General features: G+C 36.5%; 6 protein-coding genes across 7 annotated transcripts; 3 read left to right on the forward strand and 3 right to left on the reverse strand.

Annotated features, from left to right (window-relative positions):
• Nucleotides 1-1,246: 1,246 nt before the first annotated feature.
• Nucleotides 1,247-2,242, reverse strand: LOC106406295 (30S ribosomal protein S9, chloroplastic). The gene is made up of 2 exons (XM_013846921.3): nt 1,803-2,242; nt 1,247-1,658 (listed from the first exon to the last, which is right to left on the reverse strand). Exons 1-2 carry the CDS (start codon nt 2,148-2,150, stop codon nt 1,371-1,373), a joined length of 636 nt encoding a protein of 211 aa, XP_013702375.1. The 5' UTR covers nt 2,151-2,242; the 3' UTR covers nt 1,247-1,370.
• Nucleotides 2,243-2,462: 220 nt separating this feature from the next.
• LOC106405457 (E3 ubiquitin-protein ligase RMA1H1) lies at nt 2,463-4,375 on the reverse strand. Its single transcript, XM_013845996.3, has 2 exons — nt 3,987-4,375; nt 2,463-3,858 (listed from the first exon to the last, which is right to left on the reverse strand). The coding sequence occupies exon 2, from the start codon at nt 3,848-3,850 to the stop codon at nt 3,461-3,463; it is 390 nt and encodes a 129-aa protein (XP_013701450.1). The 5' UTR covers nt 3,851-3,858; nt 3,987-4,375; the 3' UTR covers nt 2,463-3,460.
• Nucleotides 4,376-7,530: 3,155 nt separating this feature from the next.
• LOC106403132 (elongation of fatty acids protein 3-like) lies at nt 7,531-8,823 on the forward strand. Its single transcript, XM_013843977.3, has 2 exons — nt 7,531-8,208; nt 8,282-8,823. The coding sequence occupies exons 1-2, from the start codon at nt 7,675-7,677 to the stop codon at nt 8,573-8,575; spliced, it is 828 nt and encodes a 275-aa protein (XP_013699431.1). The 5' UTR covers nt 7,531-7,674; the 3' UTR covers nt 8,576-8,823.
• Nucleotides 8,824-8,866: 43 nt separating this feature from the next.
• LOC106403224 (protein ACCUMULATION AND REPLICATION OF CHLOROPLASTS 3, chloroplastic) lies at nt 8,867-13,165 on the reverse strand. Of its 2 annotated transcripts, none has more exons than XM_022705006.2 (15): nt 12,703-13,165; nt 12,546-12,604; nt 12,298-12,362; nt 11,879-12,013; nt 11,681-11,729; nt 11,475-11,587; nt 11,328-11,399; nt 11,103-11,213; nt 10,815-11,008; nt 10,422-10,735; nt 10,002-10,339; nt 9,794-9,898; nt 9,569-9,706; nt 9,224-9,390; nt 8,867-9,138 (listed from the first exon to the last, which is right to left on the reverse strand). In XM_022705006.2, the coding sequence occupies exons 1-15, from the start codon at nt 13,098-13,100 to the stop codon at nt 9,075-9,077; spliced, it is 2,322 nt and encodes a 773-aa protein (XP_022560727.2). In that variant the 5' UTR covers nt 13,101-13,165; the 3' UTR covers nt 8,867-9,074. The 2 variants fall into 2 exon arrangements, with proteins under 2 accessions (XP_022560727.2, XP_022560728.2); XM_022705007.2 differs by having other exon boundaries at nt 10,815-10,993; nt 12,703-13,164.
• A 2,582-nt stretch (nt 13,166-15,747) lies between these two features.
• Nucleotides 15,748-17,106, forward strand: LOC106406764 (pathogenesis-related protein 5). Its single transcript, XM_013847493.3, has 2 exons — nt 15,748-15,871; nt 16,231-17,106. The coding sequence occupies exons 1-2, from the start codon at nt 15,823-15,825 to the stop codon at nt 16,911-16,913; spliced, it is 732 nt and encodes a 243-aa protein (XP_013702947.1). The 5' UTR covers nt 15,748-15,822; the 3' UTR covers nt 16,914-17,106.
• A 499-nt stretch (nt 17,107-17,605) lies between these two features.
• On the forward strand, nt 17,606-21,127 carry LOC106403056 (pathogenesis-related protein 5-like). The gene is made up of 3 exons (XM_013843897.3): nt 17,606-18,086; nt 18,382-18,780; nt 20,188-21,127. Exons 1-3 carry the CDS (start codon nt 18,038-18,040, stop codon nt 20,868-20,870), a joined length of 1,131 nt encoding a protein of 376 aa, XP_013699351.1. The 5' UTR covers nt 17,606-18,037; the 3' UTR covers nt 20,871-21,127.
• Nucleotides 21,128-21,315: the final 188 nt, after the last annotated feature.

The following is a 21,315-nucleotide window of genomic DNA, read 5'->3' on the forward strand; positions in this document are numbered from 1 at the left end:
TAGATTTTTAGTTTTATTTTTAGCTTCATTGAAAGTATGTTTTATAGAGAAAGATCTGTTCACTTTGAGCATAAACAAAAAATGAATAATCATCACTCATTCGTCCACTCATATATTTCCTTTTGTTTTTTTACATCTTACCATTTTTAAGTTAATAATGCTGAGTTATATACGTATACACGTACATACAGATTTGGTGACCTCGGTTTAATCGAAGGAATGACACTTGGATACCAATATCTTATTGTTGTAACTGTGGCAGCGAAGTGCTACAGTAGGTGATAGCGATATGGCATTGGCACCACTGTTTTTTTTTAACATTTACATCATTTTTAATACGAATCTTTCAGAAATACATATGTTCAATACGTTTTACATGCACTGATACAATAACTTCACTTGTGTGTCTTTTTATGAATCGTGACGGTAGTAGTAGATCCAGAAATATGAACATTGATAAAAGTCATGGATTCGATGTGATATGTGTCATGAGCTGACGATGAGTAACGTAATAAAATTATTTAAGAAAAAATAAACACCTCAAAATCATTAAATTGTTTACAAATTAATGTTTTGTTGACTATATATGTAATCAATACATCTATAGGACCATACACGTGATTTGTTTTTCTTACTGATGTAAACATATCAACTTGCTCTCTCTATTATATATGATATATAGTATTGCATAAAAACAAGTTGCAGTATCAGACTATTGGTTTATGTTGGCTGAACACCCAAGAGTTCAGGTTATGTTTGTTTTCTGTTTTCCTTCAAGTGATAGATTAATAAAACCTTATAATGATAGTGGCAAAACAAAAACATAGAAAAAAAAACAGAGGAAGTAGAAAAGAAGGCAGTAAGAGAAAGAAAGTGCATGGAAAGAGTCAAAGTGGGTAAGCTCTATCGTACCTAACATTCCAAATTCGCATCAACATTCTCAGCTAAACCAGCCTACTAACCTCCGGTTTTCATATTCCATATCCATCAGACCATCACTGTCTCACTCGTGGCAAACCGAGACCAAGTCCAAGGATTGAGAAAGAGACCATGAGTGTCAAACACAAGCCACTTATGAAATTTTAAGGTATTACATCAAACAGAAAGAACTACATATGTTTTAGAAAAGCCTTGTTTCTTCTTATAATGAATTGTTTTCAAATATTTGGCTAAAGTACTTTCTTCTACACGAAATTTTCAAGAAAACCTGTAACAAACAATTCATCACGATCGATAAGTGCATACGAGTCACAATCATAAGCATTCTATTCAATCAACAACACAGAGATTGGTTCATCTACACAAACTTGAAAGAAAGGAGTGTACTTAGAAGAGTTGATATCCAACAACAACAAAAAAAGCTCTCTCTCTTAACGCTTGGAGAATTGTGGTGCTTTACGCGCCTTCTTGAGACCAACCTTCTTCCTTTCAACGACTCTCGCGTCTCTAGTGAGCAAACCTTCCTTCTTCAAAGGCGATCTATGGTCAGCACTCACCTTGAGAAGCGCACGAGCAACTCCGAGAGTAATCGCTTGAGCTTGACCAGATAAACCGCCACCATGGGCTTTCACAAACACGTCGTAGCTGTTCTCGTAGCCCAGTGTCACTAACGGCACTTTAACGTACTGAAGCCACAACGGGTTCCCCTGAAGGTACTCCTGCAAAAAAGATTGATTCAAAAACATTTCAAGATTCACAAAAAAGTAACAAAGAGCCTTCTTTTTCTTTTTTTTTTTTCAATTCAAGATCCCCCAAAAACCAAAAGGTCTCTAAGCAAAAAAAACACATTCAATGTTACTAACCTTGGCGTCGCGATAGTTTATAATAACTTTGCCGGTGCCTTCTTGGAGAACGACGCGAGCGATGGCGCACTTGCGCCGTCCCGTGCCTATGATTTTCTGAGCTGCGAAGCCTCCCGGAAGCCGAGATTTCACGTACTTCTTCAGCTCCATCGTGTCGTCCTCCGATACCTCCGCGGGAGCAGCTACCGTGGCGGTGATTGAGAGAGAAGCGCGACGAGGTGATTTCGCCGGAAGTGAGAACGCTGAATTCGACTTGGGGAAGGAGAGGGTGGTTGGTCCGTGAGAGACCTGGGAAGAGAAAGAGAGCGATGAGAGTGAAGAGGCGAGGCTTGAAACCGATAACGCCATTGATTGTCGCTGGAGGAAGCAAGAAGATAACGAGGAAGACTGAAGATGAGATGAGGTTCGGTCTCTCTATCGCTTCGTGAGCTGTCCGAGTTATTGTAATAGGCCCATTAAAGACTTAAATGGGCTTTATTATACACTTTTGTGTTAAAGTCATTTCTCTGAGATCAATCATGTGTTTAGTTTTTCTTCCATGCAGGTGTCTAAGCGAAGACCCAATTAATTAATCTCTATAGAAACAGAATCAGCGAATAATCCAGTTCATATTTTTAAATGAAACCTAAAACATGGTAATGTGATGTCTGGGCCAAACGATAGAAATTTTGTTCATGACATAATTCCAATTCATAACTAATGGATTTGCATCTTGTCCTAAGTCATATTTTTTTCCTACCAATCTACCATCGCTTGGTTGGTTTATCGAGTTAGACAATGACTTTTATGTTGTATTGAAACAATTATTTGACATAAGGTCTCTAGGGTAATTAGAAGCAGGGCCGGATCTCTGAGAATATGGGGGCCTTAAACATTTTTTAAGAACATTTATAAAAAAAAAATTTGTGATGATTTGGGGGCCTTTACCCATATAAAAATTGTCTAAAATTTTTGGGGGCCTAAAGCCAATGTTTCAATGGGCTTGGTCCAGATCCGGCCCTGATTAGAAGTCCGTTAGTCTAGTGATTTAAAAGTTCATTAATGTTTATACGCTAGAATATATGAATTTCGAGTTTCAAAAAAAAAAAGAAGCAAATTATGCACATAGTTTTAAAAAAAATGATTTACAAAAGATTTTCAGCATGACACAAAAATACAGTCGAAATGGATTTCAAAGCACGACTCGGATAATGCATTCACAAAAAAGATATGAATTAAAGCAAATTAATGAAAATACAAGCAAATTAATGCTTCTACACTAGAATATATGAATTTCGAATTCAAGAAAAAGCAAATTATGCACATAACTTTAGGGAAAAAGATTTACGAGAGCATGACACAAAAAATACAGTCGGGATGGATCTCATAGAAATGCATTCAAATGTGAATATAGAAATGAAAAAGGTCTATGGGCTCCTGGTATGTAATCAACATTCATGTAGAGATCAATATGCACATATAACACGAGAGAAAGAGCTTATGACGAAGACCGAACAATCAAATATCTCAAATTAATTCAAAACTTTATTATACGAGAACATAAGATGTAGAAAAATGGAGCTCAGAAACAAAATTTGTAACCAATGTGTAGTTTTATAAAAACATTAATTGTCTAAAACAGAACACCGTGACTACTCGGCTTCGTCAAGATACGTACTCTACAACAAGAAGTTCCCGAACCGTGCACCACCTGGAACTGAAGCAAACCCTCCAAAGAAATTAGACTCATGATGATGTCTTTGTCGGAGCCGAGGACGAGCGGTTTCAAGCCTAGGTGCAGCAGGTCGATCAGGGATTGTAGCTGCGGGCTTGGATCTCGGGTCAGAAGATGGCTTACCGGATCCATACAAAGGAACCAAACTGTCTTCCTTGACGGGAGCTTTGCAAACGGGGCAATGCTTCGACTGGGAATGGAAATGGATCCATTTGTAAAGACAAGGCCAACAAAACAAATGACCACATAGTGTCACGATCGGTTCTCTCGCCATTTCAAGACATATGTTGCATCCAAAGTTGCTCGAGACGTCTTCCTCGTTGCTCAAAGACATATTGGTTCCTATAACACACGCAATCAACGAAACGAGATTAAAACAATTGAAACCCTCAAATGGTTTGGTATCAAACATGCAGAATTGATCAAAATTCCAGTGAAAATGATTCAAAGTCTCTATTTGTTTTTTTTACCTAGCGAGACGGAGAGAGAGGCTTTCTGATGTGAGATGGCAAGCGAGAGAGAGGGACTCGGCGAATGAAAAACGGAAGAGAGTTATGAATATACTTGGGGAAGATTTTTTTTTTTTTTTTGGTCAAAATACTTGGGGAAGCTTCCTCCTGATTTTATTCCAAGTTTTAACTTTTAATTGTTTTTAAAAACTATTTTCTAGTACAGAATAATAGGGTGTTTCTGTTATTCGGCCAACAATTTTTTTGTTTTTTTTTTGTTTTTTCTGTTGTTACAAATATACATTTGTCTCGTTCGGTTTCGCGAAATGAACCTTGTACGGGCCCAACTACCCAGACATGACCCAAATTAATGGCTGAAATTAATTTCTAATCACCTACCTGGACTAGTGACTAGTAATACCAACCTGTCTTTGGACTTCGACGCTTGAGTGGCGACATCATGTCATCTTCCCTATGTTTATGATGATTAGTAGTATTAACATACTGATTTGATTATACGGTCAAACAATTTATTAAATAGCACTAGGGTCGGCCCGTCCTACGGGCGGGATATTAGTTAATTTGATATTCACTAAATGTTCGAGTTGAAATTTGTTTTAAGATTCAAAAATTTGGTTATCTGTTATGTGTTACTTATTAGTATGCGGTGGTATAGTTGTTTTTGGATTATTCTTGCTTTGATATTGTATCAAATTAACTAATTGTCAAACTCATAATTATAGATGTACAAATGTGGATTTGTGATAAAGTTTGATGACAATACTGTTTTTTCTTTTTAATTCTTATTCATAGTGGAGTGTGCATGTGTCAGAAAGATGCCTATAACAACTTTTATGTTTTTGTGTATGGATTTTAAATATATATTATTTTGTATAATGCATACTTGCTCTACAACATTTGCTTGTACACTAAAAAAAACTGTTTTCTATATTTTTAAAAGAGAAAATATTTAGTATATAATATAACATGGACATTAGTATTGACTATATATAGAAGTTGTGTGTTATTTTAAAATGACATATGTATAGAGGTTTTTACACCATTACTTCACTGGCACAAAACATTTATAACTGTAAATATCTTTTTTTTAAAGCAAAACTAATAAAAACGTGTACAACAAATGTATTTTGATATATATTATATGCATCAAGTTATAAAAGGTTGGAAACATTGCAAAACTGTTTGGAGCAAAGTTTTTAACTTCACGATCTTCATCTTGACGTCAGTTCAGTGTCGGCCCTGGCCACAAGCAGAAGAAGCATGGCTTCCAGCCGACACGATAATAAGTATTTTCGCGGCCACATATTTATAAAAAGTAACTTCAGCCTAGTGGTTCTAAGAGAAATTACCAGTGCTAGAGGTGCTGGGTTCGATTACCCATGATTGCATTCATTTATTTTGGCTCCAAATATAAAATGGGACATGTGTCACTCCCATAACGCACGACTTGATGACGTGGCTTCACGGGAGAGAGGCGAACATTTCTTTATATATATAGATACCTTAAATCGTGTTAAATGATTAAATGATAACAAGAATATCTAGTTTTTTTTAACATATAGAAACAGAACTTTGCCAATAACGAAACACAAACATTGAGAATTTTAGTACTCAGATTTTTGAAATCTCTTTTTTGTTTCACAATATAAATTGTTCTAAGAGTCCAAATACAACAAAAAAGTAATTAATTAAATCATCCTTAATTAAAAAGTTTAAAATATGATGATATAATTGCCTATTCCTTTTCTTTAGTTGGTTATTGTTAAATATTTTAATATGCTTGTTTTACAAACTGAAATAGAGGGAATACTAGTTTTTTTTTCTTTTCTGCTCTTTTTTCTTGCTGCAGTTGAGTCTTTTATTATTTTAAGAAAATTAATTTAGAGAATTCCTTTTCAAACAAGCAAAAACGTCTACATATTCGACAAAAGGGTCTACGTTCGGTGGTAAAACCATAATACCTTGTGGGAGTTTTAGATGGTTTCTTAATTATAGACTAGATCTCGACCTTTATTTAAATTTATTCTTATATAAACATTTTGGTTTCAATTATAAATTGGTATATATTATAATATATACGTGTCTATCAATTTTTAAAACATAATAAGTATACAATATATTTTTCATTGAATAGATTGTTTCAAACTTTCACATGTATTTGTATTTTTTTTAATATATATATTTTCGGATTATTATTTCATTATTAAAATCGTAGCTCTATATATATATATATATATATATATATTATTAAAATATTGTTTTATTGTCATATTCAAAAATATTGTAACATTTCACAAATTTAGAAAAAAATTAAAAAATAAACATTTCGCTTCATAGATTTATATTATCGAGAAAATAATTAAACATTTAGTTTTTGTTTAATTTTTAAAATAAACTATATAGTTAATTTTTTTTCATTGGTTTAAATTAGTAAAGATTAATCATTGTTAGATAATATTATTTTTGTTATATAAAAAAAAATATTTATAATTTTAAAAGATAACATCGACAAATATTTAAGTAATTAACATATGGATGTATATTATTACAACATTAAATTATATCTATTTAATTTATACTATCTATAAATCTAATGGATCATCTATTGTTTAAATTCAATTATTGATAGCCCAATAAAAATTTCTGATAGATCCAAAATTTAAATGATAAGATTAAAGATTAAATGTAACATGATTTTCTAGAAAATAGGTCCATTAGGTCCATTTTTTTAAAAAACCACACATGATTCAAAACTGTGACTTCTGTTTTAATATATAAAAAGATGTTGATGATCTAATATAGGGAATATTGCTTATGGAGTTGTATAATGCTTTACATTGCTACACGTTTTAAATGTTTCATGAAGTGACAGTGTTTACGGTTCAGAGTAAAAGATCCAAAGTGTACTACAAATTTAATCCACGAATGTTAATCGTTTATAATAGATCTAGAAGAAGGTATTATATTAATTTATTCTTCTATTGATATGACGGACGAATCAAATTGACCGTAACTATATGAAGGTTCGAAATGGAAGATGATCCAACCGATATCATACGTGGATTAAACTATTTGTTTTATATAAAAATGATTTGATCTGAAATCGAGGATAACAATGCATAATATTCAATATAGATATGACTTCTGGAACAAAGGATTTTAATTGGTTTTAAACTCTTGTTTCTTTGCAAGTAAAAATCAACTTTCGTTATCCTATGTAAAACATATATATATATATTACACCGAATAAAAATGCTTGAGTTCAAATGGCGGCTAAAAATACTCTAATGTAACTTTCAAAATTACGTAGTTTGGATAACATAAACATTTCAAAAATTTCCAAATGAACAATTAGATAGTAAGTCTAAAATATTATAGCCACACGATGTATATATTAACCGGAATTATTTGTATAAGAATATGAAATGTTATATGAAAACATAAATTATTTGATGGAACGTTAAAGTAATATGTCGACTTTGACGCTGACGTTTTCAGTGTCGTCTTATAATTTTATTTCTTCCACACACACAAAAAATAAGCAGCATATAAATAGAGAGCCGGTGAGAAAAAATATCAAACGTCACAATAAAGCATCTCTCATTTTCCCACCTGATTCCTCAACTGCTTCTTCCTTTCTCCATTACATACCACACGACAGTGATTTCGATCTCTGTACATCGATCAAATGGCGTTACAGACCGTGAAATACTGGCTAACGGAGCATCCTAACATCGTTAACTTCCGTTGGAGTCCAACTCAATCATACGCCTCCACGTGGTTTTTCCTATTCGCCGCCGTTTCATCATACGTCATCGCCGCCGTCTCTCTCCACATCCTCCTCGCAGTCACCCGACGCCGACGCGGCCTCTCCCTCGGCCCTATCCCGGCCCTGCACAGCTTAGCCATGGCTCTGATCTCCGCCGTGATCTTCGTCGGAATGCTCCTCTCCGCCGCCGCGGAGATCAGGGATACGCGCTGGCTGTGGCGGCGAACGCGCACCACGGCGCTCCAGTGGTTCCTCTGTTTTCCCGTGGGAACACGCGCTTCGGGACGCGTGTTCTTCTGGTCGTACGCGTTTTACCTCTCTCGGTTCCTTCATTTGTTCCGAACCTTCTTCGCGGTGATACGACGTCGTAAGCTCAGCTTCTTCCAGCTCATCAACCAGTCTTCTCTCCTATGCATCTCCTTCCTCTGGCTCGAGTACTCCCAGTCCTTCCAGGTATGTCATTAACCGGTTCGGTTAACAATTTAAACCGATTTTTTTTTAATTCGAACCGTCCGTGTTTGTGCAGGTTGTGGCGATACTGTTAACGACCGTTTCTTACGCCGTCGTGTACGGCTACAGATTCTGGACGGCGATCGGGTTACGTGGCGCGTGTTTTCCGTTGGTCGTTAACTGTCAAGCCGTGTTGTTAGGGTGTTTGACGGTGTGCCACGTGGGCGTGTTGTGCATACACCTGGTCAAACGCGGAGGTTGTAACGGTATCGGTGCTTGGCTGTTTAACTCCGTTCTAAACGCCGTTATCTCGTTGCTCTACTTGAAGTTCTACGTCAAGACGCGTTCGTTAAGCCTACGTAAACAATAATTTTTTTTTTTTGTATTATTAAGAAAAATGAATATATTATATCAACCGGAAAAGAAATCTACTTCAGGAAAAAAATAAATAAAGACTGGAGATTAAGATTTTTCTTCTGTTGTTGTAATGATAATTAACGTGAATGTATAGTCTCTACGTAAAATCCATAATGGGATTCTGATAATGATATTTAACAACTGAGTAATTAAAGTTACTCTTGAGAGAAAACTATCAATGAATTTTTTAATATTCAGATACTTTTAATCTTTTGAAGTTTCGTCTCTTTCCCCAGGTTGCACGTTTACAAAAAAAAAGTCCGGTAGATTTGGTATTGGATTCGTTACTTTTACAACATCTGATCAAAGAAAATTAAGACAACGTGCAGAGTTAAGTCAAAGCAATACCTTTCTACGAGTTTTGTAATAATAAACCTGAGAAAAAAGGACAAAAAGTCGATCTGCACTATACATATTACAACACACTTTTTTTAAAGGGTGGTTGGGAGAAATCAATCTCCGGCGTCCATTTGTTTCCGGCTAATAAGAACACCGTCGTCCCAAGTTTCAGAGTATCTGAGGGAAAAGGGCATTAACAATTTAATTTAAAACGTGGGATTGTTCTTTTATTTAATAAAGAGTTTTGTAAGGGGTCACTGACCTTGTTCCATCCACGTCTATACAGAGAAACTGTCCGTCACGCCATCCATCTTTGAACTGTCCAAAGAATATCTCACCGGACTTTGAATAGAACCGTCCTTCCCCGCTTGCTTTTCCTTTCCAGAAATTTGCAAACCATCGATCTCCTCTGTGGAAATAAAACCACCCCTGAAAGAAAAGAACCAAACAAGTTTTGTCTGTCTGATAAAAATCTTTATTTCGGTCAGAATATAAAGCCATTTCAGTTGTCTTAGGGACTTGTTGACACTACTAAGCAATTTGTGCACAAGTTTGGTCTCAATAAGCTAAAACCAATTTGAAAAGATCAAAGACTATTATAGTTTACCTTTCCGTGTATTAAATCTTCTCTCCAAGTGCCTTGGAACACGTCACCATTCTTGAAGTAGAATGTACCAAGACCAGATCTTTTACCGTTGTGCCACATTCCATCATATATGCTTCCATCTCCAAGTACCAAACGACCCTGTGTGGGCAACATTCCAGCCATTACTTTTTGGGATCAATTAAGAAAGCTTTGTCTCGAGCATAAAGGCCAGCAACTAGAGTTTACCTTTCCTTCAGGAAGGCCACCTTGGCATCTTCCTTTGAACAATCCTCCTCTGTACTGCATCTCTTGAATAGGACTCCACCTTTTTGATGAATCTCTTTCAGCTTCCTACATGGAGAAGAAATATTCAAAATGACTCTTGATCATGAAATCAACTCACTACTAAGAGAATGAATGATTTTATATCACAGACTGCTACATTGCTACTTACCAGCATAGACGCTGCACGAGCGGATAAGTTTCTTTGCTTTGTAAAGTCAGCATATTTCTCAGAGAGCAAGGAAGATGCAGTATCACCACTAGAGTCTTTTGTCGAGCTATTAAGGTTAAAAAATGATTCATCTCTTGAACCAGCTTTCTTAGAGGGTTGACTAGCGACACTGAGACCACTGTTCGGATTCTTTGAAGGTCTCACACCAACAGGAAGGTTAACAACACCCAGGCTAAGCACTGCGGTGTCTCCAGAATCAGCTGCTCTATTCTGCTCAGTCTGATATCCCGGATCCACACTCCAATTAGCAATTGGCTCCCTCTGGATAGCACCATAATCTACAAAAGAGAGGTTCTTATACTCACTTCAATCTCCTATGAATAAACAAGAAATGAAGCATAAGTTTTTTAGATTTTGTACCTTCTATATTTTCATCTCCAAGAGCCAGGCGACTGTTTCTAGATGGTTCCTCCTCTCTTACTAGGTATTCACTATCACCACCACTCTCAGAAACTTCTAGGAGTTCCTCGGAGTCAATTTCAAATCCTTCAACACTCTGATTAGATACTTGTACGTCAGAAGAGGCTGCTGAATTTTCCACTGCAACCGGGGCTTCTCCAAGTCCACTACTTGTTTCCTTCTGGAGCTGTGAACGATATTTCTTGAAGATATTCAAAACAAAAGGCAAAACACCAGAAAAAATGTTGCCTTTGCTGGAAGTTTCTTCTTCAGAACTGTGATGAATAAGAGGCTTGCATTAATGCTTATCAGTGGCCCAGTAGAAATAAAAATCTAAACATAAATATCACCTACCTTAGGATAAAAAAAGTTGTGACGAGGACTTTAGGCTCTAGATCAGGTTCATGAACAGTCGATACTATGATGTCTCCAGTGTACTCCATTGTTTGACGAAAAGTGCGGAGAATTGTTCTCACGTCCTTCTTCTGAAGATCTACCGAGCTAGCCACGATGCATATAATGGCCTTTAGATCCTGCATAGTAGATAACTGAGATTACGTTAGAAGAGAAATAAATCAAACCGAGAACTTAAGTAGTAGGAATGAGTATTCTATGAACTGTTCTTTAAGAGATTAGACATACCTTTACACCAGGGCGAAAGAAAGGGCAGTCGTATATAGCTTGTAAAATAGAAGTCTTAAAGTTGTGACCAACTCCAAAACCAACCTTTGCCTCTTTGTAACTTTCTAAAATCTAAATATAAGAGAGTTGAAGGATGTGAATACAAGCCTCAAACTAAATTACTATCCAACGAGATGGAAAAATATTCTCTTCATTATGTTAAACCACTGAAAAAAAAAAACTTACCGTTGTGACTTCTGAGCCTTCAAGTTCTTTAAGATCTTTATGCATCACGTCGATAAAGTTTCCATGCATCCCCTGTATAAAACCATATATGAAAAGATGACTAAATTTTTTGGGTATACCTACTCTGAGATGCAAACGTATACTTACGCTTATCAGAGCAGATGCTGCATTTATTGCCTTCGAGACAGCATTGTTTGCATTTCTTAGCGCCTCGTCCAAAGTTACCAAATCCTTCTGTAGTAAAATCTCAATGTCGATATCTAGAAAGCCAAAGTTAAAGTCAGTTCATTGCCATCAGGACAACCAGAACAAAAGGTAGACAAGGCAATTTATCATACTGCTAAGAGAAGTACCTATACAAAAACTGGTGTGTTGCTGCAGTTTTTTCGCCAGTTCGTTAACCTGCAAACAACATGGAAAATTAGAAAAGAGAGAGAAAGAAAAGAGACTCCAAGTCTTAGAGATAGTAAATGCAGTTGGACTTGTTTGATGGACTGTTTTTAGCTTGTTTTATGAATATGAGATAGTAGCAAAGCAACAAGGAAGACTACCTCTTCAAGACGCCTTCGCCCTTCAAAGCTGAAAGGTCTTAATAGCACAGCAACAGCTAAACTACCCCCAGATCTTACTGCACTAAGAATATTAATAACTTCAACCTGATCAGAACCATATCCAGCACTAGCCACCTGGTCAGGATAAAGAGTTTAAGCAGAATCAGATGCACAAGCAAGTACACTACTATTCCAAGAAGAAGAAAAATTGAAAACCAGTAGCATTTCAGTAAGAGCCAATGCAAAATTCAGGAAGCATGGTTGTTGATTTACAAAATTGCACACTCTGTATCTTGTTTTAGTTATATTATAAAAAAACTAAGAATCCTAAGTGGCAGACATGGAGATGCAAAAGGCACTGAGATAAGAGTATAGCATAAAACAGAAGAGAAACAATGGTAGGCAAGAGAAGTACAAACAAGGATGAAGGCCTTTGGAGGTGACTGTATAAGCTCAATTGGATTCATGGTCTTGGAAACATTATCTGTAAACATAAAGAGATAGAGAGAGAGAGGTAACAGGATAAGAGAACATAATGAAACACCTTGCTCCCTAATCTATGATTTCTATGAGAACCTTAGTCACTGAAGTATCTAATTTTCACTATAAAATGCTTAAAAAGATCCAAATTTCAAAACTCAAATAAATAATAAAAGTAATGATGGACCTTGGTGATGGAGCCTCTGCTGCAAGACTGAATCTCCAGAGCTGTCTCTGCTAATACTCCTGGAAAAAAAGGAGAGAACTTTAAAAGTTAAATTTGGTGAATTTAATGAATGAGTAAGGAAAGCTGCAAGCTTTAATGAGGATTTGAGTATTATTACCAGAAGCGGAGAGGAAGAGAAGGGAAAGGAGAATCCAAGCAAGAGTCCATGATAGACTCCTTGCGACTACCGATGACGAGGACCTCAATGAACTCAGCTCCGTGTTCCGCAGAAGCCGAATCTCTCGCCAAGCACATCACGCAGATCCTTCGACGCGCCTTTCGAGCGGTGCAATTCAATCGCGATGTAGCAGCAGCGGATGGAAATTGAATGCCGAGAGAAGGAAGGAGAGGTAGAGGAGGAGAGAACAATGGTGCTCGGAGGAGAGTGGAGAAGACGGGAAGAAGCTTCACAGAAATCGTCATTGCTCCTATGGAATCACTTGGAATGTAAACGAATTTAGGTTGATTGATAGAAGAAGAGATTCGGACAAAGGAGAAGATCGGAGACAGGAGCATGTCTGAGAAGTTTGTCCCGACAAAATGATTCCGAGCGAGAGTAAAAATATCCGCCGGAACTGTGAGTTAGTTAATTGTGTATTAAGCCCTCTTATTTTACTATTATATCTGTTTTAATCCCATGTTATATTAAATTACATATGTACCCATACTGTACGAACTATTCATTTTACTGACCTTGTATTTGGCATAAGCTGGTTGAAAGTATATGTTGGTCTAAGCTTTCGCATAAGTGTGTCTTTTTGCTACTTTTTTACACGTTCCAACCCTCACCTTCTTTTGGCTGCTGTTGTAAAGGAGAGAGATTTTTTGTAAAGATGTAAAAACCCACTAAACTCTCTGTTGTGCATACAATTTTTTCTTTCCATATACAAACAAATGATATCAAGAATTTATAGGCAGAAACGATTCCCGAGCTGCTTTTTTTTCCACTGCTACTTCTTAAATCTACACTCTACAGCTACTAATTGCATTCCATGTTGTTTCGTTCTCTAGACACTCGCATATTCATCTGACTCTTATCTTAATTGCTTTGTTGTTGCGTCAAGCTGTGTTGTGTGTTGCTAGTTTCACTGCTTTCATTTCGCCTTCCAAACTGTCATAGAGCTACAGAACTTTGCAACTCTTGTGTTTATCAAGTTAGAAACAGATCACACCCCTGTTGATGTTAAAAGATGTTCTATGTAACTTCTGATTCAGTGGGTAAAAGAAAGTACCTATTAGAACAAAACCTGAACAACTATCCACACCGCTCTCATTTTCTTTGCTTTTGCTTAACGTCTCCGTAGAAGCCGAATCTCTCACCAAGCAACATCACGCAAATCCGACGCGCCTTTCGAGCGGTGCGTTGCAACCGCTATGCAGCACCAAATTTGAATTTTCTCCACCTTTTTGGCTGGGACAGACTTGAAAGTTGAAAACACCAATACCAGACATCTTTTGTAGATACATTTTGATTCATCAAATCTATTTGTAGAAAGCTATGAACTAGCCGTTCTTGTTTCAAATAAATCTTACAGCTAGTAATCTCTGATAAATCTACAGCCATAGAAAAAAAAAATAAAGGGCCCAAAGCTATGTAACAAGTTCTAGGTGGAAATGTAACTCTGAGTAAGGAGACTAATAGAATTCTGGTTATTTGACGACATTGACCCATCAATGAAAGGGCCTTAGCTAAATGTAACAAGTTCAAGGAAACCCATCTTATGGCAGGTTTTAGTTGACTCAGTTAATGTTTTCTCCCACACAAAGTTGTTTTAAATTAATGACTGTCTAAGTCAGCCTTCTCAACCCATTAAAATTCAAGATCAGTCTCCAATATGTTTTCCATTTCCAACCAGAACAGAAGATTAATCGTATTGCCACGGCAGGTACAAGTTAAGCCAATAACTCTTTGATCACACACAAAGTTAGTTTAATTCATGGACTAGATTCTATTTTCACGTTAGTCTTCTAAACCCATTCCCTGATTAGATACCTTGATGGAATGTGCCCACCGTGAATTATGGGTCTTTGTTGGAGAAGAGGTCTTTGATTTGATTCCTCTTTCGAAAAGCATGTTCTTTCTGCATTATTGTTATTCATGAATCCGCCAAGTAACAATATTGGACCTACAATAGTTTCTCTCATTCGTCGAATTGTTTCTCCTCCATTCGTACATTTTGCCAGCTTCAAAATACGTAGGAATATTTGTGTCCATACAACTTGAACTAAGCCGATAATTCGATCCTTGTGGTGGACCAAATGATATCTTTATTTCACACATCCAAATAATAAATGTCCGACTGACTCATTTCGAAAGATATATCCGACATTATACTTGTAGTGAATACTATCAAAAGTCCTAACCATTTGTTCACATCCTAGATTCCACGGTTTGCCTAAACGGCATGGAGGACATTTTCATTAGAAATGAGCTCGCTACATGAATTCTATATGCGACATATAATTCATGGAAGCGGTCGCAAATAAATTGGTTTGAGAATGCATTCACAAATTCTCATATGGATATCATATGGGATAAAGTGATAAACCTTCAAATACAATATTTTTTTCCTATAACAACGAGAAGTTGACCTATAATAATAGAATTTTTAGATCACCTAGTAAAGGTGTAAAAGGCCGCATATCCAGTTCTTGTTGGGAGAACTTTACTCTCCTAAAAAAAGTTAATTTAACATGGTTTACACCTCACCACAGGAAAATGTAACCCAAAAATTTCTAGTCATTCGTAAACGAAAAAATCTATAAACTGATATTCAATTAATTCTTATACTGCATGGGCTAGATGACGTAACATCTCATGAACCCTAAAGTTCCCGTGTGCATCAGCCACATGGCTGAGTCAAAACTGAATCTAACGTTAGTATTTCCTTGAGTATGTCTATTTTGATAGTAAACTAACGTAAGAAAAACCATGTAGGCAACTAAAATTCACAGAAACCAACGTAGATGCATGGGATTCTGTAAACGACATATACTTACAAAGAAAACCAAAAGATATAAAGTATAGTACTATACTATAATAATAATTACACATGCAAAAAGCATATATTACAAGATACAAAAAAAATTATTACACATGATAACACTACGTCACTATAGATGACCGCATAAAAGTGAAAAATACTACGTCACTACCTCGAGCCTTCACTTATAAATGTGGGATCGGTGCCATTCATCACCTTCATCATCCACATCACTAAAAACCGAGTAACAAACAATGGAGAACCTCTCCACTTTTCACATTCTCTTCTTAGTGTTCATCACAAGTAATTACAAAACACTCTCTGTTTCAGTTTCGGTCACCTTTCGCTATTACATTCTACATCATTTCACCTCCTATGTTTTTAAAGTAGCATAATTATCAAATGAAACATTGGTCTATGTATAAGTTTCAAAAAAAAAACATTGGTCTATCTATACCCTTCAAAATTTAATAAACAATTTATATAAATATATGTCTCCAAAAAATATTATTAATCTTTTTACTAAATAGTTTCTACCCCCTAAAATTTCAGGGACGTTTTATTTGCTGTAAATATGTTTCTCGGTAATTATAATTAATATTTCGTCGTTGGTCAGTAATTTAATTTATAAATGTTTTTGGTTTGTGTTCTGAATAACGCAGGTGGTGTTGCTGTTTCCACCACTGAATTCACTTTGCAGAACAATTGCCCTTACACCGTCTGGCCCGGAACTCTCACAGGGAACGGCGGAAACATCCTCGGCGACGGCGGATATCAGCTGAATCCAGGCGCTTCCGTACAGCTCAGAGCTCCTCCAGGATGGACAGGCCGCTTCTGGGCTCGTACCGGCTGCAACTTCGACTCCTCCGGCAACGGTAACTGCGTCACAGGAGATTGCGGCGGCGTTCTAAAATGTGCCGGCGCCGGCGGGGTTCCCCCAGTCACACTCGCCGAATTCACCGTAGGTGAAAAGGATTACTACGACGTGAGCCTCGTCGACGGCTACAACGTCAAGATGGGGATAAAACCGCAAGGAGGGTTCGGAGACTGCGATTACGCAGGCTGCGTTTCCGACCTCAACATGGTTTGCCCTAACGAGCTTCGTGTCATGGGTCCGCAGAACAACGTGGCGGCGTGCAAGAGCGCATGCGCGGCGTTTAACAAGGAGGAGTACTGCTGCACCGGTGCTCACTCCACGCCGCAAACTTGTTCTCCCACGACTTACTCGATGACGTTCAAGAAAGCTTGCCCTGACGCTTATAGCTATGCTTATGATGATGAAACTAGTACGTTCACTTGTGCCGGAGCTAACTACTTGATCACTTTCTGCGCCACCGGTTCTTAATATATGGAGCTTCGGTTTAGGTTCGGGTCGAGTTTATCTCCTTTAATCATGTTTGTTTTGGTTGCTTGCTATGTACGGAAGATGAATATCTTCTTCCACTTCTATGGTTTTACTTGTGTATTCAGTTGTTGCACTCAGCTGATTTGCATTATGGCCTACAAATAAAATAATGATCATGATTTCTGGAGACAAATATTTTTATGTTATATTTCATATACCGGCATTGTTAGAAGATCATGCATTTGTACGAGAAATTTTAAGATTTATATTCAGATAATGTTTAGTAGGAGTGTGTAGTTTGTCATTCTATATACCAACATCTATTAGAAGATTATGCATTCTCATTCTATATACCAACATCTATTAGAAGATTATGTCTCCCCTGCTCAAAAGGGCCACCAAATGGCATTTTTATTAACTGTTTGTTTTCATTCTCTTTCGTGCCTAAATCCAATTGTGTATTCTGACTATATTTCAAATTAATAAAATTCTAACTGTTTGTCGTTAGAAGTATTTAAAAGAAAATCTAAATTGTTTGATGTTTGTATTATGTAATGAATGATAACCGTGTCAACTATCATGTTTTCTCATGAGATGCATTCAGCAAGTTCAAGGAAACTCATCGTCACGGCAAGTTTTAAGTAAGGCAACTAATCTTTCCTTCCACAAAAAGTTCCAAATTTCTCTATGTCTTTATGTCTATTTAGCCAGTCTTCTCCCTTGATGGAGTCCCCCCCCCCCCCCCATGAATTATGGGTCTTTGCTGGAGAAGAAGTCTTTCACCATAATTGGTGGTATTAATGAATCCGCCGACCAATAAAGACCTGCAATACTTTCTCTCATTCGTCAAATTGTTTTTTTTTTCGTATAGACTTATGTGACATATGGTGAGTTACCAAGTTTAGATTTGTCATTCTCAAATTTTCTTTTTTTCTAAACAAATACATACGAATTGAAGTAAATCCGAGAGCCTCCCATTTTCAAATTATTTATTTCGAACCAAATACACACAGTAATCCTTGTTTTCAAACAAGTTGAAGTAAGCTGAGAAGCTCTAGCTACTCGAAAGGTCCAGATTAATATATACTTTTATTTCACACATCCATATAATCCGATCAGAAAGCATGGCAAATCTCTCCAGTTTTCACATTCTCTTCTTCATGTTCATCACAAGTAACTACAAAACACTCCTCTGTCTTATCTTTCTCATTTCATTATTAGATTCTACATCATCTTATCTCCTCTGTTTCTAAAAGAGGACAATTCCATGTCAGCTTCCTTTTGATGATTTTTTCGTCTTCTATAATAAGTACAGTATGTTTCAATTCATTGCACAGTAAATATGATATTTAGTCGTTGCACATATAGTTCTCGTAATTTCTTTTTTGTCGGCAAATAGTTCTCATAATTTTTTTTTTTTTTTGGTATGAATAGTTCTTATAATTATTATTCTTTCTTTTGACGGCAGGCGGAGTTGCTGCTTTCGCTACCGAAGACAGTTGTCCATCCACCGCTTGGCAAGGAACTCTCACAAGAAAAGACGATAACAACCTCGGCGCCGGGGGATTTCAGTTGAATCCAGGCGCTTCCGTTCAACTCACCGCTTCTTCCGAATGGTCAGGCCACGTCTGGGCTCGTACGGGCTGTAAATTCGACTCATCGGGCCACGGTAACTGCGTCACCGGAGACTGCGGCGTCGTTCGTACATGTTCTAGCAGCGGCGGAGATAGTTCAGTTGCAATGGCAGAATTTACTCACGGAGAAAAGGATTCCTACGACGTGAGGCTCGTTGACGGTACTAATGTCAAGGTGGGAGTAAAACCCCAAGGAGATAATAACTATTTGGTCACTTTCTACCCCGCCACAGGTTCTTTTTATTGGTTTTTAGTTTTGGTTTATGACATACCGTTCAATTTAGAATTTGAAATTATTTGGTTTTCATTAAGGTGTTGTGTTATTCAATCGATTTAAAATCAAATTGTTAAAGTTTTAAGGGGGAGAGGGTTATTGGTATTTAAGTTTTGAAGGAATTATAAATTTAAAGATTTCATTGTTAATGGTTTACGAATTCTTAAAATCTTATTAGAATCTTTTGGTATTGGTCTATGAACTTCTAAATTCCACGCAAAATCTTTTGTTATTCGATTTATTTTAGTTTCTATTGATTTTGTAATAAATTCTCTCTAATTTTACTCATAATATTCAATTTTACAAATATCATCTATACTCATAAGATTCTTAAAATCTATGTAACAAAAACATAAACACAAAAAGTTTTGTATTATATTTTTATTGTCAAGTGAAAGATAATTGTAAAAAAAAAATTAAATAAACAAAATTATTATTTTAGAATCATGAGAAAATTCATGGGTTGATTTTTGAAAACTTTAAAACAAAAATCGACAAATCAAAATGTTAAAATATTTAAAAAACCAGAATATTATTTTAATATCAAGTAACTATATATAATGGAATATTTTTCTTTCCAAACTTATTATTCTATTTCCAATAGGCCCCTTATAATCAATTAAAATTTAATATTTTAAAATAGTTATAGTTGATAAAGTCGAAAATATTCAGTATGTTTTGGATTTTGATTTCACTATCATTTGTTCATGTTCATTAGAATCCATAATAAATGATTTGAAATCAATTTTAAAACACAAATAACTTTAAAATCTTTTAAAAATTGAATAACACTAAATTTTAATCATTCGTCGAATAACACCAGATTTTAAATTAGATTTATAAATATCATATCTAAAAACAATTGATTTAAAAATAAATGTAAAATCATCATTCCAATAACATAAATTTTGATTACATTTAAATTCTATTAAGACACATGATTGAAAACCACCCCTAAGTTTTTTTTTGTTAAACCATACTAAAATATCATTTATTTATTTTTAAAAAAGATTTACGTTTTATTGTTTTAAGTAATAAACTCTACGGAAACATTTTAAAATGATTGCAAAAAGATAAAATAAAATAAAAATGCACAACTTAAATCCCTCCACAACTTAAAGCAATTGTACTCCCTACACCTCAAAGATACCCTATTTGCAATCCATACTCTAAATCTCTTCATTTTTCTTCCCCCATTACTACTATTTTCCCACATTTGTATGGTATCCCACTCTTACAAGTATATTGAGCTAATTAGCTATTGTTTATCAGTAAGAAATTCAGCAAAACTGGATTTCAAATCTCCTAGTTGGCTTGTTCTTTTAATTCATTTTAATAATTTTGGTTTGTGTGATGAAAAATGCAGGCCACATTGCCGGTTCCTCCACCGAATTCACTTTACAAAACAATTGCCCTTACACCGTCTGGCCGGGAATTCTCTCCGGCAACGAAAGCAGCATCCTCGCCGACGACGGTTTTCGATTAAGTCCAAACGCTTCGGTACAGCTCACCCCTCCTTCGAGATGGTCAGGCCGCATCTGGGCTCGTACCGGCTGCAACTTCAGCTCATCCGGCCAAGGCAAATGCGCCACCGGAGACTGTGGCGGCGTTCTTAAATGTGCTGCCGCCGGCGGAGTTCCTCCAGTCACATTGGCCGAATTCACCATCGGAGACACTGATTTCTACGACGTGAGTCTCGTCGACGGCTACAATGTCAAGATTGGGATAAAGCCTCAAGGAGGTACCGGAGACTGCAAATACGCAGGCTGCTCCTCCGACCTCAACTCGATTTGCCCTAACGAGCTTCGTGTCATGGATCCACAGAACAACGTGGTGGCGTGCAAGAGCGCCTGCGAGGCGTTTGGCAAGCCGGAATATTGCTGCACGGGAGCTTTCGATAAGCCGGAAACTTGTCCTCCGACGGATTACTCTAGGATCTTCAAGAAAGCTTGTCCTAACGCTTACAGCTACGCCTATGACGACGCAACAAGCCCCTTCACTTGTTCCCGGTCTAACTACTTGATCACTTTCTGCCCCACGGGTTCTTAAAAATCCGGAGCTCCGGTTTAGACTCGGGTCGGGTTTGTCTTCTTGCTATGTTAGGAAGATGAAATTAAAGAACGTGCTTATAACTCAAATAAATGCTGGAGATAAAGAGAATAACTACATATACAGATTTCTTCTTTTCTCCTAAAGGGCTAAAAGTGTTTATTGAGTTAAAAATAAAAAACTACAATAGGTTATTAACTATTATTATTGTTGGCATATGATTTAGTCGGTAATAGAACTCATCTTTTCAGGTAGCATCTCCCTCTCTTGGTTTCTTTGCATGCGTTTTTCTTGTTCATATGTCACCTTATCTGATTAGGTGCAACCGTGCAAGTGAGATCAGTTAATGAATCATAACTGTGTCATCTATTCATGTTTTCTCATGAGATGCGTTCAACTTATTAATAACATATGCCAAAGAAGATGGGCTTAACAGCCGTATTTA

The sequence above is a fragment of the Brassica napus genome, chromosome C6, assembly GCF_020379485.1.
Source record: "Brassica napus cultivar Da-Ae chromosome C6, Da-Ae, whole genome shotgun sequence".
In the NCBI taxonomy this organism is placed as follows: Eukaryota; Viridiplantae; Streptophyta; class Magnoliopsida; order Brassicales; family Brassicaceae; genus Brassica; species Brassica napus.